The following is a 19,493-nucleotide window of genomic DNA, read 5'->3' on the forward strand; positions in this document are numbered from 1 at the left end:
TTTGCTTTCAGCCACTTCTATCTTTCTGCTTTTTTGTAAGTGACACTGAGAGGCAGAAGCACCGAGGGGTCCGTCGGTGTTATTATGGAAGGTTCAAGTGCCTTGATGTGCTTCAAAAGAGGCTGCAGACTCAGACAAAAGCGCAGCCCATCACCCCGTCCACCGCTTTCAGCTCTGTGTCTGGACCAGAACAAAGACCGGCTACCCCCTCTGACCTGTAAATGGTGTCGTGGCCCGGCCTGACATGTATGAAGAAGCCCCCCCCCAGAGTCCACTTGAAGGGGTGCTGAGGATTCTTGAAGCAGATGATTGACACGTCCTTGATATTTTCCCTCTGAAACAATATTGAGGATTCAACGCTCGGCGGGAGGTTTCAAGTCGATGGTCATTCTCACATCCTGCCTCTTTCTCTGGGTTTCAAAAACACCGTCTTTCTTCTGAAAACCGATATAATGGAATCAGAGTCACAAGTAGATCTCATCACTATTAAACATAAGCTTTAATTCCCCCACTTTACTGATTGTCCTCCTTTTACCTGTGGTGTCCCACAAGGGTCGTTATTGGGCCCATAATGTGTTATTATAGTAATTGATATTACTTGTGTGTATTTGTTTATTTTACAATGAGAGTAACAACATAAGTTAGATACTTACTTAATGTATTAACTGCTTCAGTCAATGAAACTGACCCATTTTTTTTTCCTTGGCGTTGAACCTTTCACAGTTGTTGGCCATGAGACACCTTGGAACAGTTTCTCTGAAAGATCGATTGTGGCAAGTTGCCTGGCAGCAATTGATGGCGATTCAGCGATGCGGCACAGAAAACTCTTTACTACTCCGATTAGGTTGAAATACGCCAAAAAGCAAATTTAATTTCACAGAGGAACTCAAGAAGAACGAGGGAGAAGAAACAGTTTGTGGCACATTCTGTCCAAGAAGAACTTGATGGATCATTATTAACATTTCAGTTGACACTTTTTTACTTTTACCAAAATACAATAATGACGCCTAGATGAAGATGATATTGTACAAACATTAGTTTGATTAAATGATTTAAGTGAGTCTTAAATAGATGTTGGACTCTCAATTGTATCATCAATGTGTGTCTGTTTGTACAAAACTCTCTTTGAAATATTCACATTTGAAAATGATCTTAAAAAACTTGTTTTTTCTGGAGATACAATCTTGTTTACCATAACCACGCCCACTCTGCTGCGGTTAGTCAAACATCAAGGTTTGTCACTGTGCGTCACCTCCAAGGGACTCGTTGTATAAACAAAGCGGGCGTGATTACAGCTGGCTGGAGGAGGAGCGAAGTCATTGTTACGTCTTAATGGACTTCGCTCTCGTAACCTCTCGTTCGCTGAGATTTCAGACGGGGGAGAACTTTATAAGTGAGATTCGAAACATGTGAGTGAGTCAGGAAAGCTTTTCAAATTACTGTAGTTGCCCTTCGAAGAAACAACTGTTTTTATTGACCTACACAAGTTTGGCAGTATCTTGAAAATTCTCAATGAACTGAGAATTTTTAGCACAGGTGCTAACGATGGATGGATGAATGGATGGACGGTTGACGTGACGAACAGAATGGTTTGTGTGAATTACAGATAAATGAGAGTGAAATTAGGATAAAAAAGTAGGAAAAAACATGTAAAAACAACGTCTTATTCTTTCTGCAGGAATCCTGACGGGGACGTCCAGCCGTGGTGCTACATCGCCGACCAGGAGGACAGCATCTACTGGCGTTACTGCGAAATACCTACGTGTCAGAGTGAGTCCCTATTTTTTTCACTCTCTGGCCCTGGGGGGCCAATTGACCGGCGGCTTTGTTACACAGGAATATATGAATCAAGTCTTTTATCAGATCCAAAAAAGTCTCTAATTGCTGCCGTCACCCCCTCGTGCCCGAACCTGCCCTCGCTTTATTGGGAGTCGTCAGTCATCGCCGCGGCGTCGCCATGATTGTGTTCATTAATTTCTCGCTTGTTTTGACAGGCACTTTATGAGTGATCGTATGCTCCTGTAATGTTTGAAAGTGGAGATGCTGTCGGAGATATTTCTCTGGCACCCGTTCATCGTCGTCACATTTGCACAGATACGAATCACAGAACTTTACGAGGTGGAGTCTGAACCTGGCGTATCCACTTGCCTGGTTTTATGGCTCTTGGGTTTCTCAAGGAGGTTGCTGGGAGCGGGTTTGTTTGTTTGTCGATCTATTGGCAGGAAATCAGTGTAAAATTATCACCGTCGGGTGAATCCTGGGTCACGACTCGAGCTCTTTGAGTTTCACCGTTCGTCACTCAATACACATGTATCACCAGTAGTTAATATGAAGTTCTACATATTCCCTTCATGCATTTCCAATTTTTAAAGCTACTTAAGACAGCAAGCTAAGAACAGGAAACACATTCTTTCAACGGCGAGTTGTGCTGGGAAACAAGTGGCATCATAGTTGATTCATCGCAGGACACTTGAGGCAACTTTCCATGACTTTAAAACATTTTTTTATTTGCTTCTTTCCTCAAAGATCAACAGTCTTAGAACTAGTGATGGTTTGAAGCTTCATGAAGCAGTGTTATTACCTTCAGAGTCCACTAGATGGCGTTTCTGCACTATTTTCCTTAGTTTTGAACAACTGTTCCAATGAAACATCACATCATTTTTTAACTGATGGCGCCACCTACTGACCTCTAAACAACATGACACTGCTTCATGAAGCTTCATCAGAACATCACTACTTGGGACTATGAATGAATACATTTGTAAAACCAGTCATCAAGTTAAGGGGTATTGTTGGGTATCGTTTTAATTCCGATTCCATATTTTGGTTCCAATTGTTGGTTTAAAAAAACCTTTTTTTAGTCAGATATTTTCCTTCTTATTTTATTAATATTACTTTGAATTTCACACAGGGCTGTTTTTTAACTACCATATACATATAAGATCTATGAACTTTAATAGTTATAAGAAACCCATTTACCACAAGAGCTATTTTGAAAAAGACATTTACACATGAGCTCACTCCTGACATTTGTTTTTAATCCATTAATTCTTCGTTTATGCATGCACCGCAAACCCTGTCCATTTTTGAGGGAAGTTCTTTGTCTGTGTTTAGATGTTTCAATTTGCGAACTTGGCATTAAAAGTAGGAATCGAAATTTAAACTTTTGAGAGTTTGAGAATCGAATGAAGATCCCGGTTCCAATCGTTTCTCAAAACTCAATACTGTATTCATGGCCTCAACCTTTGTTTTTTATGCACCAAAAAACAAGGTTAATGGAGGAAACAAGTGAACGTCAAGTGCATCAAACTGAGAAATGACTACGTATCCTGACTTAAAGTGATTTTCTTTCTCATTTTCTACTCACCCTTATGTCCATTATTTATTATTATTAGTGATCTTTTTGGAGGTATAGATAGAAATGTATCGGTTGTCTTCATCTTCGTCCAAAAAGACACAACGTCCAAAAATATCTTGTATTGAGGCTTCGACAATAGAAGTCGTTTCAGAAAACAAGACACTGAGCTTGTGCTGAGTGACGGGGAAATATACTGAGAGAAGTGGAATGTACAGACTTATCTTCTAACGACGAGGCTTCAAACCAAGATGGACGTTATAGACGAGCCATATGGAGGTATTTGGATGTTTTTTAAGTGTCTTTTTGGACGAAGACAACTGAGCTCCATTCACTACATTAAAAGGAATAACATTTTTGTCTATAGCTCTAAAAAGGAACAGATTACTCTGAAAATAGAGACCCTGAGGTAGTGAGATAAGTGTCGAGGTTGTCCATTTGCGTGGTCTTCGTTCAACCTCTCGACCCTTTTAACGCTCAACCTTAAATGGCCTGAGGAAGTGAAGCAAAGACGCCCCTAATCCTCGTCGCCCCCTTCTTTCATGCCCGGATCTGCCTCCCCATTAGACTGAAGTCTGACCTGTTTCTGACCACTTACCAAAAGCTTTGTGTTCGGGGACGAAAGTGAAGAGAATCCCACACGAACCCGTATCTCTGCTGGAACGAGGTCAAGCTTTTGTTGCTCCTGATCCTCAGCAGCCTGGGATGCATGTCATTGGGCGAGCGCCCGTTTCGAATCAGGTGTCAGACGCGACATCAACGATCGGCTTGTAATAGAAGTTTTTTCTCGGGCGAGAACAAGCCCGTTCAAGAGGTTTTCTTCTCGCCGCAGACGGAACTGCGACTCTTCGGCCTGTTTTCAATCTCCTGCCGTTTGAAGCAGACGTTCCTAGCGAGCGCTGCAGTGCGGCGCGCCAACGAGTCGGCAACAATAGTCTTTGTTTTCGCTCTGTCTGGCTGGTGTTTGGTCTGCACCTTTTTGTTTGTGTTTGGATTCTCGCTGGTGTTTGATTTGGCAGCCTCCGGACGGATGACGGAGTCGGCTGACACGGATGATGATGTGTGATGGTCGCCGCCGTCCACGTGGTTTAAACCTTCAAAGGTCACCTGACCTCAAGAGCGGCCGTAATTGATGTTGAAAACCACGACAACATACACGAGTCATGGATCAGATCAGGCCAAGGCCAAGTTATACTTGATATATTGATACATTTGGGGCCGTGAGAAAATATCGATATAACGATATATTTTATTTTATTGCAATTCTTTAGCACTGTATCTATATTATTATACATTTTCATTATTTTTTAACCTTTATAATAACATTTTGTTTTAATTTAAAGTTATGTTTTGTTTTATTTTTCAATAGTGTGTATAAAAAACAATGATTGATGTTTTACTTTACAATTAACACTCAATTAGTCACAGAGTTTATTCATTTTTGTGTTGCAAGTAAACCTCCGGCCACTAGTTGGCAACATTCGTGCCAAAGTAACAAAAAAAACGTTTAAATAGCAGCAAGGAGTGAGAAAGAAAACACATGAGTCCAGCAGCTTTTAAAACTGATGTTTGGACTTGTTTTGGCTTGATAAGTATTTGGTCATTTGTTTGTTGTAAAATCCAGAAATGAAAATAGTGATATTTGATATTGATGTTTTATTTCAAATATGTCTTTTTCTCAAATGTTTTTTTTTATTCATTTTCTATCAAAAATGTATTTCTCAATTCAGTAGTTAATTTTGAATTTTCTTTTTAAACATTTTCCTATATCTTAGTTTTTTATTCCAAATTCTCATTTTTAACCAGTTTCTGTCCAGATAACTCATAAATATCTTTTAGTTATATTTTTCTTTATAATGTATTTTTCTATTCATTTACTTATCTTACGCTTAGTGAATTTATTTTCAATTTCAATTTGTTTTGGAACATTTTTCTAAGACCTGATTTATAAACTATATTTTAGCTGTTGCTATAATTGTTGATGTTCAAAAACCACAGCAACAAAAACATAAAAAAACGAAAAAACGAAAGAAATGATCAAAGAAAAACGATTGACAAAAATGAGATTGTGAAACAGAGCTTAAAGACAAAGAGTGATTTGATATTATTTTCTTTGGCTTCGGTTAAGCGTCTGAAAAAGAGCGTCGGCGTTGATGGAAATGTATCGTTACTACTTCCTCTTCTCGTCGCCCGTGGAACCAAAAGTGATCATGAGTCTTTTGTCGTGGGTTTCCAGTGAAGTCTGAGCTCATCGCTGGTGAATGTCAGCGTCGTCCCCTGTCAAGCCCGGACCTGTCGAGCCTCCTGACACACGAACACACAACCTAATGAGCTGTGAGGAATTTGCCAGCCGAGCGAAACCATTACACTCAACTTTCTGCTTTATCGATCGTCTTACATGGTCACGTGGGAGCGAACATTACATTTAGTTTTTTTTTTTATGTAGAGTGATCCCTCGTGCGGGGAATAGTTAAGACTTGCCAATGTATCACTGCTTACGAGGTGCCGTCTCTCTAAACGACCCCCTCAGCAACGGTGACCTGAGCAGTTCCGTAATGCTTTGCCGCCCAGCCACCTTGCAACATGTACATAGAATTAAAATAGAGAAGAATGAAAACGATCTTTTTCCCCTCCTGATCCAAGATGATGTAGAAACTAACTATTATACTTTGTTTTAGTTTCTGTTGATCATCAATTTTCTGTAGATACGACTTTTGCCTTCAGCGTTTCTTCATTTTGTGAATATTTATTGCCCCTCAAAAATATTTAAGTGAATATACAAACATATTTACAAACAAAAAAAGGGTTTGTGTATCAGGTTTAGGAATAAAAAGCGATACAAAATGCAATAAAATAATAATAATACGGACCACAGCCACTGTATTGAATGTTAACTCCCCACCACTGGTGTAGACTGTGGGCCTGGTTTCAGGAAAAGACTCACTTAAAATCCACTGGTCAATATAGAGTCTTCTGGCTCAGCTCTTTTGTTTCACCAGTTGATACGTTCATCATTTTAAATAGATTTAAAAAAAAAAAATGATATGGAAATTTACTTTTTCCTTTATTTTTTTTGGACTGTAACTCACACCTAGATTTTAAGACGTGTTACCAATGAACTGGTATTTTTTCATACATAAAGAATACTTAATTATAGGGCGGATTTATCGTTGTGTGTGCCAAAAATGTCTCAAAGTTAGCACAACCAGAATTAACCTATAAATGGACCAAATTAAGAGGCGGGCTGTCAATTTTTGGAGAAAAATTCAAGGTGGATTTAAACTTCTGGCATCAGCTAGAAAAGTTGTTTTCATTCTGACTTTAATGCTGGTCAGTGGAACTGTAAGTGAAGAGGTCCTGTTGCGAAAATCCCCCAATTGTGATTTATTAAGACTAAACCCAGTCGAGGTCCAAGATCGCTGCCACTTCAAAAAGTTCTGTTGACTTTTAATGAAATCTTCTCATGGCTTTAAATTGTCTCCAAGACAATCAGGTCCTGGTGAGATAATGCCGCTGATGTTTCCACTCGACCAGAGTATTTCTGGCAGGACGGCGTGTCTTTGGTGTGGCTGCTGCCGTTTAATCTGACAGACGATCTTTGGCGGCGGCGCTGACTGAACGCCAACCAAGTTTTTGCCAAGACAAAGACGCCTTGATCGTGGCGTCGGTGACCAAGAACAACTTGTTGTGCCGCCGCAGAGTAACGTGGAGCCTCGGCCAGTTCTAGGGTTTCGTTGGAACTCTTGACTCTCATTGTTTGCTTGAGTATTTACACGCCGCGCTTGAGCTACGTTAGCTCTCAATGAACGAACCAGCTCGACAGACTTGTAGCTTTATCGATGTAGTTTATCAATGTTTAAAGTTTAAGATGTGATGCATAACTTTACAACTTATAACTATTAACTGCACATTATATCATCTTTTTCTCTCCAAATACTGTTTCAAAATGTGCTTTTTGTTCCCAATTTCAATTCAATTGTTCACTATTTTGCCAATAATATCATAACAAACATCTTAAAGGTTAGAAATGAGGTTGAATTTTCACTTTAGCTTAGCTTTGCACTTTAGCTAAGCGAGCACATCAGCTAGTATCATTCACTTTAGATAAGCTAGCACATCAGCTAGCATTCACTTTAGCTAAACTAGCACATCAGCTAGCATCATTCACTTTAGCTAAGCGAGCACATCAGCTAGTATCTTTCACTTTAGATAAGCTAGCACATCAGCTAGCATCATTCACTTTAGCTAAACTAGCACATCAGCTAGCATCATTCACTTTAGCTAAGCGAGCACATCAGCTAGTATCTTTCACTTTAGATAAGCTAGCACATCAGCTAGCATCATTCACTTTAGCTAAACTAGCACATCAGCTAGCATCATTCACTTTAGCTAAGCGAGAGCATCAGCTAGCATCATTCACTTTAGCTAAACTAGCACATCAGCTAGCATCATTCACTTTAGCTAAGCGAGAGCATCAGCTAGCATCATTCACTTTAGCTAAGCTAGCACATCAGCTACTATCATTCACTTTAGCTTAGCTAGCACAATCAGCTATTATCATTCACTTTAGATAAGCTAGAACATCAGCTAGTATCATTCACTTTAGCTAAGCTAGTACATCAGCTAGTATCATTCACTTTAGATAAGCTTGCACATAAGCTAGCATCATATAAGCTACACCTTAGCCTTCAAACACACAAGTTACATTGATTCATATTTGTTGTGCAATATTTTTTGCTCCTGATAAATGAAAAAAATTATATATATATTTGTATCCACTGTAAAATAGTCAGTTCTATTTCACTTTCATTTTATAATTTTTTCTTATTGTTATTTTTAAATGATTAATCTAATAATTTTCTAGAAATGTATTGTCAATAACTAAATGGAAATTAGGACATAGGAATGTTTCACCTTCATTTGTTTGGAGATGCTTTGATGCTTTGTTGTCTTTTCACTCTGGTTTCCTCCCGCAGTGACTCACAGCAGACAGTAGTTGCAGGCGTGTGACAGGCGTGATGCTCACATGTGTCAGGTGCTCATAATGGATGGAATGTTTCAGAAGGAACGACATAATTGCCGCGTTAATGAGCTGCTCGTTAAACGGGATCATGTGTTCGGCGACGGTCCCGGCGTTCCGACACGCCTCGACCGAACCTTTGTTGTCGTAGCGAGGACACTGTGCACCGGAGAGACTCGGGCGTCGCTTTGAAGTGTTCCAGAGAGAGGAGGATGTCAAGTCTGAGCCATTATAAAGCAAATAATTATGTCTGCAGACGTGATCGCTGCAGGAAGTGGCAGCTGCAGGTGTGAACACAGATCAACAAGGTGTGTTCGGACGCTCGGGTCAAACCCGGAGCAGCACACCCTGTGAACGAGCTGTCAATCACTGCACGTCAACGTGCGGCGCTTCACGTTCTTCCTCTCTCTTTGCGCTTGATGGATCTACTGACTCCTTTAAGAAACACCTTAAGACGTTTCTATTTGTTCAGGCTTTTCCTTGAATTTCTCGAACTCCTGTGTTGTTCTCAGTATTATCTTGATCTTTAAAGTATGTACTTTTTTGAGTATTGTTTTGATTGTCTAAGCGCTTTGTGACCCTGGTCTCGAAAAGCGCTATATAAATAAATATTACTTACTTACTTACTTACTTCTAATCTGATCTGGATTCTTATCTTATATGATCTGGATTCTTATCTGATATGATCTGGATTCTTATCTGATATGATCTGGATTCTTATCTTATATGATCTGGATTCTTATCTGATATGATCTGGATTCTTATTTTATATGATCTGGATTCTTATCTGATATGATCTGGATTCTTATCTTACATGATCTGGATTCTTATCTGATATGATCTGGATTCTTATCTGATATGATATGGATTCTTATCTTATATGATCTGGATTATTATCTTATATGATCTGGATTCTTATCTGATATGATCTGGATTCTTATCTTATATGATCTGGATTCTTATCTTATATGATCTGGATTCTTATCTTATATGATCTGGATTCTTATCTGAGGATCACTAACAAGCGGCTGAAAATCAATTTTCAGGAGGAAGATGTCGAGATAAACACGAGTGTCAGACGGTTGTGAGCGTCGAGTGAAGACTTTAGTGACGGTGATTAAAGTGAAGAGTTCAACGGCGTTTCATCAGCATTACGTGAAAGAAAACTTTGAACAATAAATCAAAAAGACTTGCCTGAAGAAGTACAAGATTAATAAAAAATAATGCAAAAAAATTATGAATATTCTATCTTTGCAACACAATAAACTTAGTAGAAAAAGATGAGAAAAAAAGCTTTACATTTTTTTTAAAGATAATAACATTTTAAATAGTAAAATGAAAAAATGTATGACATTCTTAACTGACAAACTTCAGATTTATTTTGAAATTAAATGACGAAATCCACCCGACACCAGTCGGCCAAAAAAAAAAATCTGAAAAGAATTAAAAAAAAATGTTTAAAGAAAAAAGTGAAAATATAATTAAAGAAAGGAAACTATTGAAAAGAATAAATAATAATAAGTAACAGAACTGTTATAAAAATGAGTTTAGCTTATCAAGTAAGTTCATTAGAATGATGAAATAAAATACGTTTTTTCTAAACAATAAAGCAAGAGAAAGGAAAAAAAAAAGGAATAAGACAATAAAGAAACTAAGAGACACTATTTATTTTTTTTAATTAAAAAACACTTATGTTGCAGGCGATAATAAACATTTAAAAAAAACGTCACAAATTCATCTAAAAAAATAATTAAAAAAATAAATTAAAAAATATTGGATACAAAAAGGAAAAAGAATTTTGACAAAATAAAAAATTGCCGTCAATAACGAATGATCAGTGCTGTGTCTCAAATCGCATACTACTCTTAATATACTAGAAGTTAGTATGCATCAGTTTAGTGTACGTACTAACTAGTACGCAAATTCTCCACAGATAGTATGTCTCAAATCAAACACTGCTGCTACACACTAACCGGAGATCACATGACAGCTTCTTCTTCTACTTCTATTTAACGATGTTTCAACCAGCTGTTTGAACGCTATCGACACCTGCTGGCAGCACGTATTGCAACTTTGGAAAAATAAATAAAGAAAAAATAAGAGAATCTAAATAATCGCGAGATATTTAAGCTGGTATCAGCAGCGAAGACGTGTTTATCCTCCTACTGCTGCGGAAAATGCACCTGTACGTATATGAATATATATGCATTTATATATATATGACGTAACTTCTGTTTAAAACGTCACTAAGATGGCGGCTGTTTAGGGTGGTTAGTGTGCATCGAACCATGCTCAGTTTTGTGGGCGTGTTAGTGACAATTTAGTGTGCATGGCGCACTCAATTTCGCATACTAAGAATTGAGACACACTAACGCACTAAAAATACTAACTTTTAGTACGCTAGTATGCGATTTGAGACACAGCACAAGTGTAGAAATAAAACAATTATATTTGATCTGGATCATGTCCTGCTGTTGAACTTGTTTGTGTTAACGTAATGTTCAACACACCTGGAGGTTTGAACGTTGAAGGTCACTCGTTCCTCCGGAGCTGCAGGTGAGGCCAGTGGCAAGAACTCTTTGTTGTCTGACCTCCGACCCCTCCACTGACTCCGCCCCCTCCTCCCGCCTCGGGGCCCCAAAATACCTGCGAGGAAAACTGTCCGACTGAAAGTTAGTCCTGGACAAACAAACCTCGAGGAGATCACGGCGGATAAAAACGATCCAGACGAGGCCATTAAGAAATGAAAGTTATTGATCGTGAGAGATAATGAGCAGGAGCTCGAGGTCAAACGGAGGCAGAGGCTTTTGTGGTCGTGTTGGATAAACACGGTGGAACGTCAGGGTCACTTTCAACTGTGAAGTCGTTATTTGTTGCTAAACATTTATTCATCGGATCGTGTTCCACGTCACGCGTTCGTCTTATTTAGTGTTTTCTCATCACTAGTAATTAATTATTATTGAATAATATATTTTAATAATTGTATATAGAACCTCATCTTTCCATCCATTTGTTATCATTGTATTGATTTTATAAAAATTTTGCCTAAACTTTTTTTTAAATTTGTCATTAAAATTGTTGGAATATGACATTTTCAATTTTAGTTAAGGTTAGAAAAATATGTTTATAATTGTATTTATGACATTTTCATAGTTTTCATGTTAGTCGAGTGTAAAACAAACTAATAAAATGTGTATATACATGATATATTTATAATTTTATTTATACAAAATGTATATAAAAACTTTAAATATATACATTTGAACATCAGACAAAAAGAATAATAATATTTAACTATATATATATATATATATATATATATATAATTACACTCATTTAACCTAATAGCATTAGATTGAAAAAGTTTACATATTAAACCCAATTAAACTTTTTTGTTCTTGTATTTGATCATTTTGTTTTGTGCTAGAACACATTTACTCACAAATACACGCAGTAGTATTCTAAATGACTAAATGTAGTGAACTAAAAGACAAACGACGTGACAAGAAAGGCTTCATTGTTGATTCTCCGACTGTGTGACTTGGGAAACGAGATACATTTTAACTCGTAAAAGTCGATACGTTAAGTAGTTCGAGGACGAGCTCGCACTGGAATGAGGCTCATTGTTGTGAAGCTCTTTGAAACTAGAAAGATTTATGGACGCAGAGTTCCTCCTCCTCCTCCTCCTCCTCCTCCTCCTCTATCTCCTCCTCCTCCTCCTCCTCCTCCTCTATCTCCTCTTCTTCATCCTCTTCCTCCTCCTCTTCCTCTTCCTCCTCCTCCTCCTCCTCTATCTCCTCTTCTTCATCCTCCTCCTCCTCCTCCTCCTCCTCCTCCTCCTCCTCTATCTCCTCTTCTTCATCCTCCTCCTCCTCCTCTTGCTCCTCCTCCTCCTCCTCCTCTATCTCCTCTTCCTCCTCCTCCTCCTCCTCCTCCTCCTCCTCCTCCTCTATCTCCTCTTCTTCATCCTCCTCCTCCTCCTCTATCTCCTCTTCTTCATCCTCCTCCTCCTCCTCCTCCTCCTCTTCCTCCTCCTCCTCTATCTCCTCTTCTTCCTCCTCCTCCTCCTCCTCCTCTATCTCCTCTTCTTCATCCTCCTCCTCCTCCTCCTCCTCCTCCTCCTCCTCCTCCTCCTCCGCCACCAGAGTGACTGGTGATCTTTTCATCTGGTATCTGATCTCTCGGGACCCGTCGGCCATTAGAGGTTCTGTCAGGTGGAGTCGAAGGAAAAATGATGCGTCGTCCATTTTTCATCTTCCTGCATTGTTGGAGCAGCTTCTAATTATTTATCTGAAGCTACGGCTCGTCTCTCTTGCCTCTAATTAGAAGGTTAGTGGCTGTCTCAGAGCCCCCGGGCCTCGCCATTGATCTTCCTGCTGCCCCGACTAATGCACACGCAAACTCACACACACTGTCACGCACAATCACACACACTCACACACACTCACACACACACACACTCACACACTCTCACGCACACGTGGACGCTTCTTCAAACCAATCATTGACCAGGAAATACTTTTCTTCTCGTGTAATGTTCATTTTAACGTTTTCCACCTTGCCTGCATTCTTTTCTTCGACTCTCTTCTTCGACTCTCTTCTTCAACTCTCTTCTTTGAATCTCTTCTTCTCCTGATAGTTAAACTGCATTGATTGTATAGCGTTGTTGCGCTAATGGCTACGAACACATTCATTATATTCTACTTTAACTGATAATTACTGAGGATGTTTAAATGAATCTCACATTGATCTGACCCTGTAACGCTGCAACAACAGCACGTCAGTTCAAGCAACACCAACAAATGATGGGTTACACGATGGGTTACATGATGGGGTACATGATGGGGTACATGTCTGGACCATTTTATACTCCATGGCCGTCAAATTAAAAATGCCAAAGAGAGACTTTTTTTTTAACATAAGATAATCCTTGTCTCACAGTCAGTAAATTTGTGTTGTCACCGTGAAAAAAATATTGAATATTCAATTGTGTTCAAATGATAATAATAATAATAAAAAACAATAGATTAAAAAGTGATTACGTAACAAAACGTTAGTAAATAAAGATGGATGTATAGTTACCTATACCTGTATATCAGTTTCAAGATTAAATAGATCAAATCGAATATGAAAAACTAATTTGATTTATATCATATTTTCATGTTGTGTTCAAGGATCTTTGATTTATTGAGTGAGACTGAACAGCTTCGGAAGAAAATCTACTTATTTAGTGTTTTTACTAAAGTCTTTATAGTTGCACAAACATAATATTTGATTCGTAAATACACTGTCGGCCACGTGTTGCATAGTATGAGGAAATTAGATAAATTGAGTAAAATATCTATAGATACTTGAAATTGGACATATACCGTGGTACCTTACTTACTTACGGCGCCAACAAAACGGCGAGTTCCCATGATGCCTTTCTACATACTTGTCTGTTAAGTGACGGCTCATTGGTCATTACAAAAATTTAAATTTAAATTTAAATCATTTTTCTGTGTCAAAAGTGATCGGTCGGCTGGGCGGCAAAGCATTCAAGTCACGTTACTGAACAGGTGGTTGTCAATTGTAAATATGTCACAAATTAAAGTGCAAATAAATAAATAATAAATTAGTCTTCACTCACAATAGGTAAACATGTCCCGTCATTTTTTTAATTAAAGTTTTGGTTACACCAATAGATAAATATATTTATTTAATTTTATTAATCGTTTCTTTTACGATTGGATGTTCTATCTAATCGCGATGTTGATTTGAATGAATAAATAAAAACATTTATTCCTAACGTTGAGGATATTGTTAATCAAATTTACAAAAGATGAAAAACTTTACAATTAAACAAGTTTTGCTTATTTAACCCCTTTATTATGACGTGAGTTTCTCTGCGAGAGGACGCCCTCTAGTGGTCACCGCATACACAAGTCTACAGCCAACGCAACGTGTGAAAAGACTCACGACGAAGACGGCTCTTGACTCAAGGGTTAATCCCGACTCTCACCTCAAATGATCCGCTCATGTTTGTGCGTTCGACTCCCGAGGACAAGACGCACAACGACAGTGTGAAGCTCGACTCGCACATGTTCTCACTGACTCTTCCTGTCCAATAATAACTCATTGTGCGACGATGAAGCGTTCCATTTACAGCCGGCCTAATTTACGAGCGCCACAGAAGGAAAAAAAGGGAAAAAAAAGCGAAGCATAAACTCCGGCGAGATCTTCGTCTCCATCGCTAACAATGGCGGAGCAGCCGGCTGTCCTCGGGGGAGACGCGCCGCCATTCTCAGGCCGACCGCACTCGTCGGCAGCTGTATTTGTTTATGTATTGAATATACAGAGCTGCAGAAAAGGGGTAATAAATGAGGCCGGGGTAACAATGACATGGGGGGGGGGTGTGGGGGGCAGAGGCTAAGTGGGACGAGGGGGGGGGTCCAGAGAGTTCTCATAAACAAGAACTTTTGAGAAGTTTTGTTGCGACACTCGACGCTGGTTTATTAAAGACTCATTTTGTGGGAAGATCTGCGAGATAAGAAGGTCGTACAGTTGGTGGAAACTCTTGGTGTGCACCTGGGAACCCTTTTGTAGTACACTTTAGTTTCACCAGGACACTCTGGATTCCTCCCACAGCCCGATAATATATATATATATATATATATATATATATATATATATATATATATATATACAGTGGTCCCTCGACATATTGTTCACCCTCCATGGTCTAGTATTTTCCCGAAGGCCTGTTAACAAACATGTTTGTGGTATCCCTTGTGTTGTCTCTGGGTCAAGATGAACAACCTCTGCATAGGTATTGACCCAAGGAAAACACAAGGGATACAGCAAACACATTTGTTTTCGGGCCCTCGGGTCACCTTGACCCTGAGATAACGCAAGGGTTAGACGTTATGTATCAACCTGCAGTCAAAACTCATTCTCTTTGTTAATTTTGTTACAAACAAGTGATTTTTTTGAACATCAAAAAAACTTTTGGCCAGAACTTCTTTTGGAGTCACAGTTAATTGTGGTGCACACAAAACTGTGAACTCCCATGATGCCTTTCTACACACCGTTCTGTTAAGCGGCGGCTGATTTGTCGCTACAAAAATACATTTTAAATAATGTTCCTGTTTCGGCAAATGCCATTGGTTGGCTGGGCGGCAAAGCATCATGGTAACAATTTATGTTACGTTATTGAAAGGGTTGTCGGGAGTATTGGAATGTTGAGTTTGCAAGTTAAAAATATTTTTTATTTCAACTCGGGAAACATTTATGGGTTACTACGTTGCAGGACTGAGGACGAGAGGATACATGACTAAGCAGGGTTAACCCCCCTAGTAAACAAGGGACGACTGTATATTATGTTAAATACTTTATATGGAAACATGTTGTTTCTTTTAACTGATACACTGTGAGGAAATAATGTTCGTGTAAAAACCAACCGTGTTGCGTTCAAAGACATCTTGTAAATAATGAACCATGTCGTAAACACTCACAGGACTCGCTTAAAGGATCAACAATTCCAACCAATCCCTCGTGAATCCCACTTTTAATGCATGTTCTCGTCCTATTTTTTTAAACTTTGTGTAAAAAGTTCCCGACAATCTTGCGGGTCTCGCGGGTGGGCCGGAGCAGATGTTGAGACGAGGTCTCGGAGGATCTCGAACATCTGCGCGAGGATCATGACGTCACTAGTGTGAAGAGTCCCAGTGGTGAGAAGATCCAGTTGTGTTTATGAACACGACACCTTCACGTCTGGATGAGACTCACTATGACAGGGAACAGTACTATGCTGAAGGTTTTATCTGATACTCAAGTACTTTTGAAACGGTGCTTGAATCAAAATGAAAAAGTTTTATAAAACACTTTTTGAAGTCTCTCTGAGAAAAAATAAACATACTAGCCTCTAATATATATAGTAGTTGATTGTATTTTTAGTTCCTCCGCTGGCATTTTATTGAAATCACTTAGATTGTTTTTTAATCTTTCGATAAAATGACTTTCAGAAGAAGAAAAACAAATTTGAAGATTCAGACAGACCTTGAGTTGATACGTTTTAGATTTATTGAAGTTCTTCTTTTTAACATGCAGATGTTCGCTGTCAATCATTTCTAGTCTTCGGCCTCTAGATGTCACTCTGTCATTCGCACGGAAAGAAACAATGAAATACTGCGATGGCTGAGGACGAGAGGATACATACAACTCCAGCAGCTTTTAAAGCTGATGTTTGTTTTGGATTGTATAATACTTGTGGATTTTTATTGTATTATTATTTTTACTATAATATTTTGAAATCCTGACAATGACTGAGGACGAGAGGATACAGTCGACTCCAGCACCGTTAAAGCTGATGTTTGGACATATTTTGGTTTAAAAAAACGAATGAAAGTAGTTACGACTTTGTCAAGAGTCTGTCAATTCTGCAACACCAGAGTCAAGTACTCGACAATACTACAGATATATACTTGCTACTACAGTATCATGATATATCGTGTCGTTGACCATGTATCGTGATACAAATCGAATCATATTCTTGACAATACACACTTCTAGAAACGGGTTTAACTTGTTACTTTCCAAGATCCCACGAGATCCTGGTGTTGACTGAGGACGAGAGGATACAGTTGACTCAAGCAGCTTTTTTAAAGCTGATTTTTGGACATATTTTGGTTTCAAAACAAATGAAAGCAGTTACGACTTCATCAAAAGTCATGTGGTCTGTAAATTCTGCAAGTACTCAACAATACTACAAATATATACTGGTTACTACGGTATTGCAATATATTTTGTCATTGACCCTGTATCGTGATACGTATCATAAGATTCTTCTCACCAGAAAAGACACTTATTGTTCAAGTTCTAACATTTCCAGAATACTGACGACATCCGTCCGTACTCCTCTCCCTCCAGACCAAAGTAGTCGAGCAGCTCCTGAGGTTCAGTATCTTCTCCGATCGTCCCGACATCAGCGATTAATGACGCTTCGGTCTCACATCCGTGACTCCATGATCGGCCGCGGCGTCTCTTCCTGCCTCCGGGACGTCAGGACGACGGTCGTTTGCAGTCGTCTGTCACACTGAGAAAGAATAAGCTTTCATCTCCTCAAAGTACCCGCACGAGTACTTTCAAAGGCCGCATTGAAGTGGCGCCTGCATACCTTGCTCGGAGGGAGGTTGCTGGTTCTCCACCAGGTGTTTGAGTCCCTCTGCGGCGAGGCTGAGGTCGGCAGCGGTGACTCATGATGGAGAAACTGCTGTGACATCATCCTCTGATCATGTGGAGATTATTCTATCAAGAGTCCAACACATCACTGTTGGTTCCAGAAGTCGTTTGGATGAAACATGTTTAAAAAACGTGTTTTGAAATCAGCATTTTTATTGAAATTAACAGTCAATTTTATTTTGCTCTATTTATTAGTTTTATATTAATTAGTTTGCTCATAAAAATTATCATTTTTAACATGTGTATTGGTTCATGATCTATTATTATATTTTTCTTATCTAGTAAATGATTTTTACTCAGTGCAGTTACATTTTTGTATCTTTTTATTCATAAATAAAGTCTATATAAACACATTTTTTGTGTGATCTCAAATTTTTAAAAATGTTATTTTATTATTTTAAAAATTGTTTAAAGTATTTTTAAAAAGTCGTATTTCAATTTGACTTGGAAACGTAAAGTAAATAATTAATTAAACTTATTGTTTTCTTTTAAAAAAAAAAGGAAAAATGAGGGTTAAAGGCGTTTTTTTATGCAATTTTTTCGTAATTATTACAATATAAATATATATATATTTTTTATATGAAAGAATAATTCAATATAAGTAAATAAATAGATTTCTTCATCAGTTTAACATCATTCCAGTGAGATCTGAAGTCAGTGGCTCTGAGCTTCAGATCGACTTGTTGTTTTGTCTTTTCTCGCGGTTTGTATTTCTGTAGAAGAAGAAACTCGTACAAGACTCTGACACAACAGTGCAGTTTGTGCTCAGGGTTACTCCAGGTCGCCGTCATTCCTCGGATATTTGTTGACGGACATCAGCAGCTCGTCCTCCCGAGACGAACCAAAGATCCTCTCGCCACATGTCTGAACTTTTTAAACCATCACAGCCACGTTTGATAAGGAAAACAAGCCAAAGTTTCTCATAGGAAACTTCAAAATAAAAGCTCCTTCAACCTGACCGCGGTAAATAATACATTGTGTTTAGTAATTGGCTTCGACGTGAAGCAGTTTTATTTGATTTTTGTCATAAAAAGCTTGTTTGACATTTAAAAATGTGTATTTTTTAATTACTAACGTTAGTTTTTTACATTCTCGGTTTGAATAATATGTTTATCACGAAGACTACGGGCTTTATTTTGGACATGCCTCAGTAAATACTAGCTTAAGATAAAACAAAAAGTTTAAAGTTTAATATTTTCTCACCAAAATAAAAGCTCCTATATATTTAAACAGACAAATGGTTAAAAGATAAGTGTGAAGAAAGACTTTCTATGATTTTGACATTTAAAAATGTGCATGTTTTTTCCGATCTGTACAGAAATTAAAAAAAATCCATTCTCTGGTTGAAATACGTGGTTTATAACGGAGACCGCGGACCACATTTTGGACATGGCAACTCCGTATGCTAGCTTAAGATAAAACAAATAATTGAAGATGAATATTAACTGAACTGACCGAAAAAAAAATAGACCCTTTATAAGTGAGATTATAGTTGAATCAAGTAAGAAAGAAGTATAGGCGACCACCAGGGGCCAATATAGTTATTCAATTAAATGAGAAAGTACTGGTTAGGTGGAGACATACTTTCATTTTCGTGTAGAGTTATCTTTGAGCTGCACTCAGCTTGACTCCCAAAGTCAAAACCAATAAAATACAGAAAGATACTGTTCCCCCTGGTGGCTGGAGGGAGAATCACCATCAGGAGCTGGAGCGTTACATCTAAGACGTGCAAGTGTTGAAAGACTTTTCTTCTTCCTGATGTTGACTTATCTTCCGTCATTGAGTTGATCTTTTATTTTTAATGATATTTCGAAAGCTGCCCTTCGTTGGTAAACGTGACCTTTAGAAGAAACTGTTTCACTTTGACTCACAATCAGACTCGCGCTGATCTCCGGTGAG

General features: G+C 38.4%; 1 protein-coding gene across 2 annotated transcripts in view; it reads left to right on the plus strand.

Annotated features, from left to right (window-relative positions):
* kremen1 (kringle containing transmembrane protein 1) overlaps positions 1–19,493 on the plus strand; it is a 74,428-nt gene that overhangs the window by 41,591 nt on the left and 13,344 nt on the right. For both annotated transcript variants that reach the window (XM_087789546.1, XM_087789556.1), the window contains exon 3: positions 1,679–1,770. In XM_087789546.1, coding sequence (XP_087645672.1) covers positions 1,679–1,770 — 92 coding nt within the window. The remainder of the gene's footprint in view (positions 1–1,678; positions 1,771–19,493) is intronic.

This window comes from Callionymus lyra, chromosome 1, assembly GCF_982586985.1.
Source record: "Callionymus lyra chromosome 1, fCalLyr1.hap1.1, whole genome shotgun sequence".
Classification (NCBI taxonomy): domain Eukaryota; kingdom Metazoa; phylum Chordata; class Actinopteri; order Syngnathiformes; family Callionymidae; genus Callionymus; species Callionymus lyra.